This window comes from Drosophila takahashii, chromosome 3L (genome assembly GCF_030179915.1).
Source record: "Drosophila takahashii strain IR98-3 E-12201 chromosome 3L, DtakHiC1v2, whole genome shotgun sequence".
Lineage (NCBI taxonomy): Eukaryota > Metazoa > Arthropoda > Insecta > Diptera > Drosophilidae > Drosophila > Drosophila takahashii.
In genome coordinates this window covers 26,864,156-26,877,940 of record NC_091680.1, presented here as the reverse complement: position 1 = coordinate 26,877,940, position 13,785 = coordinate 26,864,156, and the positions used below count along the sequence as shown (strand labels likewise).

At 37.3% G+C, this 13,785-nt stretch overlaps 3 protein-coding genes across 3 annotated transcripts; 2 read left to right on the top strand and 1 right to left on the bottom strand.

Moving 5' to 3' along the window:
• Positions 1-575: 575 nt before the first annotated feature.
• CRIF (growth arrest and DNA damage-inducible proteins-interacting protein CRIF) lies at positions 576-1,466 on the bottom strand. The gene has a single exon (XM_017146380.3). It carries the CDS (start codon positions 1,387-1,389, stop codon positions 691-693), a length of 699 nt encoding a protein of 232 aa, XP_017001869.1. The 5' UTR covers positions 1,390-1,466; the 3' UTR covers positions 576-690.
• Positions 1,467-2,179: 713 nt separating this feature from the next.
• On the top strand, positions 2,180-7,274 carry SMC5 (structural maintenance of chromosomes 5). Its single transcript, XM_017146410.3, has 16 exons — positions 2,180-2,371; positions 2,442-2,814; positions 2,879-3,057; positions 3,361-3,607; positions 3,671-3,769; positions 4,225-4,512; positions 4,586-4,687; positions 4,747-4,955; positions 5,011-5,174; positions 5,316-5,645; positions 5,699-5,916; positions 5,971-6,195; positions 6,331-6,555; positions 6,628-6,785; positions 6,843-6,960; positions 7,017-7,274. The coding sequence occupies exons 1-16, from the start codon at positions 2,298-2,300 to the stop codon at positions 7,110-7,112; spliced, it is 3,105 nt and encodes a 1,034-aa protein (XP_017001899.2). The 5' UTR covers positions 2,180-2,297; the 3' UTR covers positions 7,113-7,274.
• A 1,023-nt stretch (positions 7,275-8,297) lies between these two features.
• Positions 8,298-10,723, top strand: EMC10 (ER membrane protein complex subunit 10). The gene is made up of 4 exons (XM_017146411.3): positions 8,298-8,453; positions 8,510-8,674; positions 10,059-10,442; positions 10,503-10,723. The coding sequence occupies exons 1-4, from the start codon at positions 8,394-8,396 to the stop codon at positions 10,572-10,574; spliced, it is 681 nt and encodes a 226-aa protein (XP_017001900.2). The 5' UTR covers positions 8,298-8,393; the 3' UTR covers positions 10,575-10,723.
• Positions 10,724-13,785: the final 3,062 nt, after the last annotated feature.

The window sequence follows — 13,785 nt, the reverse complement described above, 5'->3', positions numbered from 1 at the left end:
TGTTTCCATAAAATCTATTAGTGATAAAATCGACCTATTTCTAAATAATGTTAGTAAGTAAGACAAAATGACTAATGTAAAAATATTGTACCCGAAGAGTGACTGGTGCCATAACTAAAAAGGCTTCATTTAGCCTGTAGCACTGGGATAAAACCAAAATAAATTAAAATTAAGTAATTGATTAAGTAGTGGTATGCAATCCTGTACAATTTTGCGATACCTTTCGATTGGTGTATCACTCTTTATAATCGGGTCATCACATCAGATTTTCAATTCTGCGACTATATAATAGTAGTCGCCTTCGCACACTCTCGTGGTGCGCTTCGTCACTACGTAGACTGCCGTCCACATGGACATATTTTTATAAGGTTCTAGGTTTTCTAAGAATTCAACAAGTGTTGACGTTTTGTTGGCTTTCATTTAATATGTATTGTTTAGAGAATTTTAAAAATCGAAGATATTCTTATATTTCTACTTTGACGGAACATTTTTATGGCTGTTGTAGTATACAGTAAAACCGTTATATGATGGAAATTTAAAATTCGAGTTCCGAATTTGTTTTTAAAATATCTGTATTAACTTTTGGTAAAACCGTTTATATAAACATTGGTCATTTGCTGCATTTTTATTAAAGACGGCAACAGACAACAGTTCCTTGCTTAAATTGATAGTTTAGAAACTATGGTAACATTACGACGATGTCTTCTCCACCAACTTGGCCATCATTTTCTCCTCCTTGGCCTTTCGCTTGGCCTCCTTCTGCTTTCGCTTGTCCTCCTTCTCCTTTTGCTCGAGCATCTCCTTGAATCTTTCGTCGCGTGTATCCACCTTGAATCCGAAGTGTCGGCGCACTTCCTCCACCAGGCGTTCCTTGCGTTGTATGGCTGCCGCCGCATCCGCCTCCCGCTTGGCCACCTTTGCATGCAAATCCGCCTTCCACTGTTTCAGCTTCTCCATCTTCTTCGCAATGTCCTCCTCGCGGGCTGTGATCTTCTCCAGCTCCTCTGCCTTCTGCGTGCGATTCTTCTCCAGCATTTTCAGTAGTGTTTCCAGTTGCATAACCTGCCTGCTGTCTTTCTCTCCGCGGGACTCGAAGCAGATCTTGGGATCCACATTGCTCTGGGCACCGTATCGCCCGAAGGCCTGTCTCTGGTACTTTTCTGTCAAATGTATCCAGGAGTGCGGCTCCTGATACGGCAATTTGTTGAGAAGCACATTTTTGTGTTGTGGTTGCAGGCCGGATCTGTCCACCGCCTGTGGATAAGCCAGTTCCTCATCCTCCTCGCCGACCAAGGATGCCGGCAGTTCCGATTTTGCAGCGCTTGAGTAGTGCAAGCACGAGCGCAGAGCAGGTAGTCTGGATACAGCTTTAATTTTGCCCAAATTCATATTTAAATGTCTGAGCAAAATCAGTTTAATAATTTGTAATAGAGATGCAACAAAGCCGATGGCGATAGCTATCGATTAGTTTAAATAATTGAATCGAAAAATGAGGTACGTTTACACTAGAATTTTTGAACATTGTGATTATATATATTTTTGTATACAACGAATATCGAACATTGCAAAACATTTAAAATTGCCGGGAATCAAAGTAAGTTCTTTTTGGCAATACCTAATAACTGGTATTTCTACATGCTCCCCTAGGCGGATATTTCATTATTAAATTAAAATTACATCCACGATTTTAAGCGGCTGTGGGCAGATGGTATAAATGCTTTTACTTTGCAGTAAATTTAAAAATTCACTACAAAAACGTAAAAAATTGATGAAATTTCGAAAAGTTGACTTTGCATGGAAGAGCTGATTAACACCAAACCGAAATTCAACAGTTCAATAGTTTAAGGAATCCCCTAAATAATTTTTATTAACGAGAAACAAACACCACTTTAAAATGTGTGGGTCTAAATTTAGGCTGGCCTTGGGGTATTTCAAATATAATAACAGAAAGAAATAATTTTACAACAATTACGCCGAGTTGAATTGAGCAACTACTGTTGAAGTCAGCTTTTATTGGATGGATATCCTAACTGTTTCCAACGAATGTACTTTGCAGTGGAGGGTATTATGAATTCTGTTTCTGAAGCGGAATTCGCTGATGCAGAAGCAGAACAGAGGAGTCCCCCCAATAATTGTATTGATATTTATGACTTCCACTCGTTATCGACACCATTACGCCGTGCACATATGCCCTAATGCAAAACTAAAATCCTGGAAGCGCGGAAACGTATTTGAAACTTTAGGTGCTCATTTAAACAAAATCTATCTTCCATTCAGGTTAAATCCTATGCCTTGTCATGGCGGGACACCGTGCTTTAAGTTACAAACAACTGACGGGGCGCATACATTCAGTTTACTGCAAAGATTTCGTGTAAGTTCATGTCCATCAATGGCGCAATTCGCCAACTCTCTGAACGGCGTATATTCCATTCCAATTGCAGTTCCTACAGCGAGATCACATTCCACCCGAAGCACTACCTGAATGTCCTGACCGGTCCCAATGGCAGTGGCAAGTCCACGATTGTGTCGGCCATTATTTTGGGTTTGGGCGGCGAGCCGGTTCTCCTGGATCGCTCCGCCAGCGTTGCCGACTACATACAGAGCAACAAAACCTCGGCCACGATTGTTGTCCAGGTTTATGGACGGGCAGCCAACACCACGGAGACCTTCCGGCGCATCATCAACTCGAATGGCTCGTCCACCTTCTCCGTGAACGGCAAGGACACCTCCAAGAAGAACTTTCTGGTGGCCGTATCTTCCTTCAACATACAAGTCAGTAATTTGTGCCAGTTCCTCCCGCAGGATCGGGTTCAGGTAAATTGCAATCCTGACATATCAAAAATCAAGCGACTACTTTAATGTAAACGGACTGTTTTAGGACTTTTCAAAGATGAATCCCCAAGAGCTTCTACTCAACACAATGTCTTCCGTGTGTGACGATGATCTTACCAACGGCTTCAACCTTTTAAAGCAGATGCGCACACAACAGGCGAATACCCATGCAAATCGGGAAAAAGAAAAAAATGATCTTGCAAAAAAGCAAAAACGATTGGAACAGTGAGTTAGCATTACCTCCCAACAAACGCCTTAGTCCCATATCGAAGTTCTGTATATTTTTAAGATACCTTTTCTGTTTGAACTGCAAATCAAATTCCTCTTCCTTGTCTTAACATTTTGCCAAATAGGGTCTATTTGAACGTCGTTACTTATTTGATTGTTGTTTAAGCTACTACATTTCCAAACTTCGGCTTTATTTCTCGTTTAACATACTTTGAAATACCTTATTTGTAATGGCTACATAAATTTGCATATATTTTAACTCGAAATATATTTACTTTCTTATATACAATAATTTCATAGGTTGCAAATGACTGTAGCACAATTTAAAGAACGCGAAGAAGTGAAGCAAAAACTGCAAATCTTCAGCGCCAAAAAATTGTGGGTTGAGACCCAGGCTGGTGAAGCAAAAGCCGCACAGTTGAAGACCCAAGTTAAAAAGGCAAAAACTCAAAGCGACAAATTAAAGGAACAACACAACCAACTTGTTCAGGCTCAAGAACAAATTCAGAGAACTAAGGTCTCATTTAGAGAAGCTTGTTTGGAAAAGGTATTGGTTTAATTGAAATGTTTACTTTCTTATTCAATTTTACAATTTTTGCAACATTTGCAGACGCGTGCATTAGACAAAGCTGTAGCGGAACGAAATGCTATAGAAAGCCAACTGGATTCTCTTAAACAAGGAATTCGCGAAAATAAATATGAATTGGAGGTTAGTAGAGGGCTGTGTGCTTTGTGGGACTGGCACATTCGGATAACAAGCTTCCTTTGAATCAGAATGTTAAATACAAATTTTTTTTAAATTAGAAATAAATTTTAAAATATTTTTAGGTATTTAACAGCTTTTGTTTTGTAACTTTTTGCCAATACATTTTAGGCACCTTATTGATTACACTAGTTTACAAAATAATATTCTTGATGTGCTTCCCAGCAATTAATGGCAAAAACACCAGTTAATTTTTTTGGGTAACGTGTATCTGATAGTCGGTGCACCCGACTATAGCGATCTCTATTGTTTTTTTTTTTTGTTATAGTTTAAAGTTAGATTTAACTTGACCCAAAGACGTTCGTAGAAGGTCGAACGGTCCTTCTTACAGAACTCTTCTCTATCTATTTCGAAAATATCTAACAATTAAAATAAAATCGTAATTCATTCATTATAAATAGCAAAATATTCAGAAGTCATTAAAACATGCTATGGAAGCGGAAAAAATGCACAAATTGGTCGAAAATAAAAATGAGGAGTTGGAAGACTTTAATAAACACAGGCCTCAGATTCTTTCGGAACTGGAAAGGGTTAAAGAATCATGCGCAGCAGCACGTCAAAAAGCCATGGAACAGTATAACAGACGAAAGCAACTTGAACAACAACTAAATGATGAAAAGATTCCTGAAATTACCGCCTACAAGCATAAAATAGATCGACTTAAAAACGTAAAAATGCAAAAAATTGAAGTAAGTATTTTAGAAAATCGTATACCATAGGGCTAGGATAAATTAAAAAAATATATTTTTTGATGTTTGACAGGAAATAAGAATGAAAAATCCGAATTTGGTTAAAGCTATGAACTGGCTGGCACAAAATAAGCAGCGGTATAAATTAAACGTGTATGACCCAATGATACTTGAGGTATGTTTTTAACTTCTTAATATGTTTAAAATAATAAAATCTATTAAAAAAATATATAGCTTAACGTGGAAAATTATGAAGACGCTAAATATCTGGAAAACGTTGTATCGCAGCGCGATTTATTTGCATTTGCGTGCGAGGACAAAGGCGATATGTCGGACTTAATAAACGAGTTATGTGTAAAGCAAAAATTGGGAGTCAATATTATATTCTGCGCTCCAGCGGATAGGGTCATGTTCAGCCCTAGTATTTCAAAAAATGACCTGCGGTATGTATTTAATTAAATGAAATCTGTTAATGATTCTTTTTTAACCACTTTACAGCCCATTAGGTTTTCGTGCATATCTTGTGGATCTTGTTAGTGGGCCAACACCATTAATAAACAAGCTGTGTGCTTCTTATTCGATTCACAACATTCCAATTGGTACAGAAGCCGTAGGCAATTATACTTCATCTATTCCAAAAAATATTCGAGTTTATTTTGGCGGTGTGTATACTACTCTCTTTTATTACAACATTCAAATTAATAGTTATTACCAACATTTTTTACCTTGTAATGCTTAATTTCAGGATTTCATCCGTGAAAATAAACTTACTCAACTTGAATTCATTTTCATTTGCATTCCAGGAAACAAGAAATTTGTGGTGACTGCGTCTCGCTATCGTTCCGACACCATTCTTACGGAGAGCACTATTCGGGGAAAAAATCAGCTCATTACAGTGGACTCACAACAATTGGCGCAAGTAATGAAACAGTGTTCCGAAGCTGTAAGAGAGAGCGACAACATTAAGAACGCTATCACAAGAACCGACAATGAGTTTGAACGTTTGCAAGCGGTTACAAAGGATGAACAAGACAAAAAACGAAAGCTGGACCAAAAACTGAGCCATTTCAGTAACCTTAAAAACGAAGTTCAAGAACTCAGGAGGAAGTTGGAAAGCCTCCAGAAAAACGATGGTAACTGTTGATCATCACATTAAGTTAACATCCATTATGACATGTATTTTTAGCACTGGACGCTCTTAAAAATCGTTTTAGTAACAGCTTGCATAAAGATCTAAGAAAAATATTCGAAATCGAGGCTAATCTGTGCAACTGTTTGCAAAAGATAGAACGTCTTATGATTGAAAAAAAGTTAGCTCAGACTAAAACATCGGTTTATATGGTGCAACATGAAAGCCAAAGTGAAGCACTTAAGGAAAGCGAACAACAGAGTGTATCGGCAACAGTAAGCAATATTTTATAAATTTAATTGTATTATTTCTAAGTTATGTACTTGTAGAGGGAATTCCAAAAATTAATGCAGTGCTTGGAAGATCAAATCAGCGATGTCAACAAGCGGAAGGGAGATATCCAGCGGCTGTGCGATGGGGAAATCCCAACCAGTTCCAAATTTCCCTTTAAAAAGGAATTTCGAGATATGGAAAGCATGGATTTGCCCGGAATACTTGAAGCTATTCACGACTTTCAGGCACGATTCGAGTGCATGAAGAGCGTCAACTCCGAGGTAAGTTTAATAAATATTTGTATTCCTTTAAGGGCCTTTAAGTATATTATAAAACTAGAAAACCGTATGCAAATTAAACCCTACTTTACCTGCATTACCTGAAAATTTGCCTGACATTCTTTCTTAAATATTCAGGCAATCGACAGCTATCAACAATTGCAAAATGAAGTCAAAAATCTGGAAGAAGGAATCCAACAGTCTGTAAACCAAGCCAAAACCATCGAGTCGGAAATGTCGAATTTATACCAAAAATGGGAGCCAAAACTAACTGCCTTGGTAGAAACAATCAGTACCAAATTCAGCGAATTTATGGAGTCTATTGAATACGTTGGAGATGTTGTTTTGTCCAAAAACGATAAAGTGAGTATCAAGGCAATAAAATATTTCGCCCAGACATCTCACATTAACTATATATTTAATGTATCTATTTAGTACGACTTTGATTCATACGGCATTCAGATAATGGTGCAGTTCAGGAGAAATGTTCAGCTGCAGCCGTTGGATAAGTTCATTCAATCTGGTGGCGAGCGCGCTGTGTCAATAGCCATTTATTCGTTGTCCCTACAACACGTTACTCACGTGCCATTCAGGTATTTATGAAACATAGCTGCAAACTGCAGATGGCTTTAATGTTCTGCCGTTCTAAGGTGCGTCGACGAAATCAATCAGGGCATGGACGCCAAAAACGAACGAAACATATTCGATTTACTCCTCAAAGAAGCCACTAAGCACGGCTCGGCACAGTATTTGTTTGTAACACCTAAGGTAAATAAAAATATTTTATTTTAAATGTTTATTAATCGTTTTGAATATTTTTATAGTTGCTTCGAGACCTGAACTACAACGAACATTTGTGTGTTTCCATTGTTCACAACTCAAAAACAGTTTGTGATGGTATGAAATTTCCGAAGATTTAAAAATTGGAATTTTCAGAGGACTTCTAATTTGAATTTGTTGTCATTTAATCCATAAATGTATTATTTTTATTACAACGTTAAAGAAAAAGGAACTTATATTTTTTGTTAATTTAAATAAATTAAACATTTTAGTTTTCACTTTCTGAGAGTGACAACCATAAATTTAGCTTATTACTCCTGTTCGACAAAACCATCGCTGGTGAGACTTCTTTTCGAACTGTTGACTTAATGAGCACAAAGTCTGTGGGGTGGTAGCTTAACATTTTTTAAACAAGTCGAAAGTCATTGAAGCTTGAAGATTTGTTTTCTCGAATTTCAATTCGGCCTCGTTTAAAACCTTACAAAAGCTACTATCCCATTTCGCTTTTTATTTGATTTTAACACTTATAGCCCAATATGTATGGACTGGGCGGTATAAAGGACGTTAAGAAAAGGTACAAAAACATTTTTTAACTTTTTAATCTGTGACAGTTAAATTTTTAACGAAATTTTACTTGGTTTAACATTTTTGATGACTGAATTTAATATATTTATAAACAACTTAAAAATACAATTTTCTTTAGAGGGTTAAATATTAATAACTAAACCGTGTCAACATATTTATGAATACTCCATTACATCATGTATTGAAAGGTATACCGTATTTTACTGATCCCTCATCGTCAACTATAAAAGATCATGTAGTTGAAGATATTTTTTCAGTTTTTTATTTACCTTAACAGGTGTCAGGGCTTAATCGTGTGTGCCCCCATTATGGTTGGGATTTTTTAGATCAGCAGTTATTGCTGTATAGCCATATTTATAAATCTTCTACTGGCCTACTAAGTCCCAACATAATGAGAGTAAAAACCACAAAGTTTATTAATGCAATAAATAAAAAATTGAAGTGAGTGCAAATAAAATATAAAAATTTAAGCCCCGGTGCTGAGATCAAGCAAACAGAAGGAAGACTTTGAGACATATTAATAGTAATAAATATCTTTGCTTGAATTTACCGTTACAGTTTTGCCTTAGAATATGAATATTTTTTCGTCAATCTAAGTACCGCGGTAAAAAAAAACTTCGAAAAGCGCCACCTATTGGCCTCTCATATCTGACGAATAGATTTGATGTGAGTAATAGGCTTTACTCAGGGAAAATGGAGTACCCCCAACTAGATGTATTTTTACCATTTAGTATATTTTCTCCAAGACTTGGTATATTTACGTTACACGGTCACACTCGTGCAACCTCCTCATAAATTGACAAATTAAAAAAAAGTTGACAATTTTTTCGGGAAACATGAATTTAAAGGCGGAATTTGCTCTGTGTTTTTTGCTGGGAGTCGTGGCCAGCAGTTGGGTAAGTAAGAATCTTTACTGTTGAACAGACCACTCAATGCTGCCTCTTATGTTTAGGGATTCTTGGAGCATGACAGCTGGATTACGGTGGAGCTCCTGCACTCGCTAGCCAACTCGGATAGTTTTTCCTTTCGTGGAAACGTGACCATTCCCAGCCTAAACTCCGGGTTGGCCAATGTCGAGCAACCAGCTTTGAGCAATGCCGAGCTGGACATGCTGAAGGTAATTGGTTTTTTGGGTAGTCCGCACACGGAAACAGCCGGTCAGAAAGGGGCCGGCCTTCTGCCCATTCCACTCTGAAACTAATTTTTTAGGGTATACCATCCTCAATATGTCATTAAGGTTGTTTGAATATATATGGGACGTTCCATAACAACCCGTCCACCCCCTTTTTATACCCTTGTAGAGGGTATTATAATTTCAGTCAGATTTGCAACGCAGTGAAAGAGACGTTTCCGACCACATAAAGAATATATATTCTTGATCAGCACCAATAGCCGAGTCAATCTAGCTATGTCCGTTTTGATTCTTGACTACTTAAAAACAAAATTTAAATAAATAGAAACGCTGTATCTGGAATCTCTGGAACTGCACCGAGTGAGCATTACTTTATAAGCTTCGGCTGGCCGAAGGTAGCTTCCTTTCTTGTTTTTATTGTATGTGGACAGTACCACATTGATAGCAAAGCCCCGTGCTTCCAATATTTTACCTCATACCTATTTTGTCAATGTTACCACTCTTTCTCCGTATATTCGGATAAAATCATTTTTATCCATTGAACGGAAGACAAAATTGGCATGGTTCAAAGGTAGAAAAATCGGACTTTCCATGGGCGATTACGAGAAAAAAATGGATTTTATTAGACCGTAGACCAAGCGATAGCGTTTTTAAAGTCTAAATAAAGTCTAATAAAATCCATTTATCCTACTATTAGGGCTGTTTTCTCGTCCGTTTGTTAAATTTAAAGTAGGGTTAAAACAATGATTACCCTTAGGATTTCAAGGTTTTAACCCTACGGAAGAGCGGCCCTAAAAGTAGAATAAATGGATTTTATTAGACCGGAGACCAAGGGATAGCGTTTTTAAAGTCTAAGGGGTGTTTTCTCGTCCGTTTCTTAAATTTAAAGTTGGGTTAAAACAATGATTTTCCTTTGGATTTCAAGGTTTTAAGCCTACTTTAAATTTAACAAACGGACGAGAAAACGACCCTAAAAGTAGGATTTCGTCCAAAGGGCCAGTCTGCAAAAATACCATTATATTTTTCTCAAAAAGTTAATATCTAATTACTCAAGAGAGATCCCACTTTGAAACCAGTGGCATAAAATCCCATACATTTTGGGGCTTTTTGCGAAAGAGTGGTAACATTGACAAAATAGGTATAGGTTAAAATATTGGAAGCAAAGGGCTTTGCAATCAATGTGGTACTGTCCACATACAAAAAAAAGGGGTGGCCGGGTTGATATGGAACGTTCCATTTATATTATGTATATATTAAAGTATGAAGATACTGGTAGTAACCTTTAAGGAAAAATATGGGTCTTACTTTTGCAAAGTAATAATTTAGTAAAATTGTAATTTGTGTTTTGGTTTATTATTTTCTGTTTAAGAAACTCGCTTTGCAAAATGAGTTTTACCGCTTAAAGGCCACGGTGGTATACTCAAATGGAGCCAAGGCGCAGTTCATCACTTCCAACAAGGCCTGTCGCCTGCTGCAAGCGCAACTCAATGACGTGCTTTGGGTGTCCCTTGATCCCTCCGGATACGTTACCGGCATCACTGTCTCCCAGGACACAGCTCCCGCCACCGTTGAGTGCACCCAGGAAGACGTAAGTAAGCTGGTTGAATCGCAATTTAGCACCGACGTTTTGATCCGCCATGCTGAATTGGCTCCCGTACCGGATACTGCTGGCTTCATTCAGAAAGTGGAGCGGGAACGCGAGGCCAGGGAGCGCGGCGAAGTTCGCGATAACCGGGGTTTCTTCGCCAAATACGTAAGTGTAAAAAGTCCACTAAAATCCCTTGTCCTAACTCCCCACTTTTTTTATTTTTAGTGGATGTACATCGTTCCTGTGGTTCTGTTGGTCTTTATTTCGGGAGCCACCAACCAGGACGGAGCCAAATAGGTTTACCTGTCTTAATTTGGTTCACATTTTTGTTTGTTAGCATATTCTAATTAAATTCCTAGAAAATTCTGGATTTACCAAGTCATCATAACTATTAAAGCGTATGTAAAATAAATAACATATTGATAAAACATATTAATTTCAATATAGACATGTGCCTTTTGGTTTCAGGTCTGTGTGTTGGTACTGCCATTTCGAAAACAAAAAAATATTCTTTTTTGAAAAGTGCTTTTTAAGGTCAATAAAACTCACACCAAAAGTACTCAAAAATTTTAGAAACTATTTTTATACCCGTTACTCGTAGAGTAAAAGGGTATATTAGATTCGGGCAAAAGTATGTAACAGGTAGAAGGAAGCGTTTCCGACCCTATAAAGTATATATATTCTTGATCAGGGTCACTAGCCGAGTCGATCTAGCCATGTCCGTCTGTCCGTCTGTATGAACGCTGAGATCTCGGGAACTACAAAAGCTAGAAGGTTGAGATTTTCCACACATATTCTTGGGCCTCCTACGCAGCGCAAGTTTATTTCAGACGAGCGCCACGCCCCCTCTAACGCCCACAATCGCCCACTAAGGGTTTTAAAATGTGTCCTGCGCTCACATCTTTAAAGATTTCCGAAAAGTATAAATGCAATTTATACCTATCGAAATGTAGAAGACATTTTTCAAATCGGACCATTCATTAAAAAGTTATACGCAATCAAAATATCTACATATATCTATCTCCTTCGCACTCCCTTTAGCTGAGCTACGCTTATAGTCGGGACACGAACCCGAGTACAGCGTTCGCACTTCCTTTAGCTGAGTGACGGGTATTAAATAGTCGGGACACCAACTCGACTATAGCGTTCTCTCTTGTTTTATGTCAATTTAATCAATTTTAGTTCGACTTAACTTATTTACCGTCCATTTTTAAAGAACTTAGACAATATAACAATTAAAACCAAAAAGATCTTTGAACATTCACATTTCCCCTATTATCAATGAAATTTACTAGGCAAAAAGCTACCTCTGTCGGGCTGAGGCTTTTATGTCTACAAAACTGGTGCACTCAACTTCCACGCCCAAAGTGTTCCAACTTTCACAACATGGGTAGTTTCGGGAAAAAATTAAAAACTTTCTCACTGTCAAACTAAGCTGATTCTGTAAACAGAAATTGCCAAGGCAATCCTCACTTTCATTTACCGTGCTATATTCAAGATCTTAGCGTTGGTGACACAAATCTTTTTGTGCGGAATTAGGTAGGTAGAAACTTGTATAGATTTTTACGTGTGTTCCACATAAATGATAATAATCAGATAATACGTATATAGCACTAGTTTACAAAATAATATTCTTGGTGTGCTCCCCAGCAATTGATAGCGTTGGACCCTAGATCACAAAAATACCACTAACTTTTTTTTCGATGGCACAGTTTTTTTTAAAGATTTTTTAAATTTCAAAATGTTATATTTCTGACTTTTTTCGAATTTCTTCTTGTATCTCGGCAGATATCCACCCGATTGGGCCAGTTTTCGTTTTAGTTGAAAGTCAATAGATAAGAGCTTAACTTTGCCATGCAGATCAATATGATTGGATTAGTAATGGCAGCGCAGAAGCTTGACAAAGATGAAAAATGTGTTTTTTGGTCGACTGTAAGTCGGCTGTATATATCGTAAAAACTCGAAATAAATCCGTTGAAAAATAATGGGTACAAACTTAAAGTTTACATCCTACCAAATAAAACAAGCCGGATATGGCCCAAATCCATGGAAAACTGGATTTATGGTGGCTATTTTTTGACCCCGTTGCCGTCACCACTCATTTATGTTTACATGTCGCGGCCTATGATAAATCTTAAATTTTAAAATTGGTCAACAGGTGAAGTTTTAATTCTTGATTTAAAGTTGATAAGCAGAGTAACGGGTATATGACGGTCGAAACACTTCACTAAAGCGTTGTCTCTTGTTTTTTAACTTTTTTTTGTAATTTATCGGGGTAGCTCTACCAGGAACTTTCATCATCCTTCTTGGTGCACTTTGACAATAAATTAGTGATGTAGCATCTGGTCTACGAAGGGCTTGTTTATTTTAACAAATCCAAAAAGACGAGCCATTCGAATCAAACTGCGAAGTGATAGAATGATTTTTGTGTTTCAGGTCGCAATGTACAGGTAATATCCTTAGTCTAAAGCTTAGAATACGTCCGGATTTTGCCGAAATCTGAAGGTTCATGGGCTGTGTACCAGGATATCTAGCATCCATTCAAAGGATGCATATATTCAAATTGTATGTTATATATGCAGTATAAAATGTTAGACTTAATTTGAACGTATTAATCCAGCTGAAAGTGTGAACCTTAATTAAATGCTTTTTATACCGCAAGTGACGGGGGATCCGTTGAGAATCGTGAATTACACGGTCGCTTAACCACGGACCACCCCGAAATTGACTTGAGTGCGATGCGTGCCGAGTGGTTGAAGTACAAATTTGTAATTACAATTCCTGGCGCCTTCCCATGGAATGGTCTGCCAGTGGAATCCCCCAACACTCGCTAAAAAACAATTTTCTCGATGTTGGCCATCCAGTGCGGTGAGGGCTACGTGACAATTTGCCGATACCCAAATTTTTCCACCGACCAGGACCGCCTCCGATGGCGCAAAAAAACCAATCGCCCGTGGGCTGGTTTTTTTCTACCCACAAGGCGAGCCAACATGTGGTAACCCATAATTTACGCCTAGGGATGTTATGATTTTGATTATATCAATAACTTCAAGAATAGTTTTTTGTAGCTATTTTAATGAGACACACGACACACTTTTAGCACATATTTGAACTTTATATATTTCTACAATAATTAAATTGCTTATGTAAATCAGGTGATTTGATTACATTATTTTTATAAAAAAATATAAAAAATATAAAAATATAAAAACGGAAGGCACGCCGTAAGCATAACCATGGGATATGCTAATATTAAACGTAGCTACAACAACAATACAAAAACAACCATCAACCAGTTCCAGTCTAAAACCAACAAAATTACAAAGTTAACATCAAATATTAAATTCCTTTTAAGATGTAGAAAAATTAGATTAATTCCCAGATTTATCCAACAAACAACAAAGTACAACAGTATATTTAATAAGGACCAAGAAATTCCATTTCATATTAAACAATCATTATTAAGAATATCCACAAACTTCCACCAAAAACTACTAGGCCTAATTAT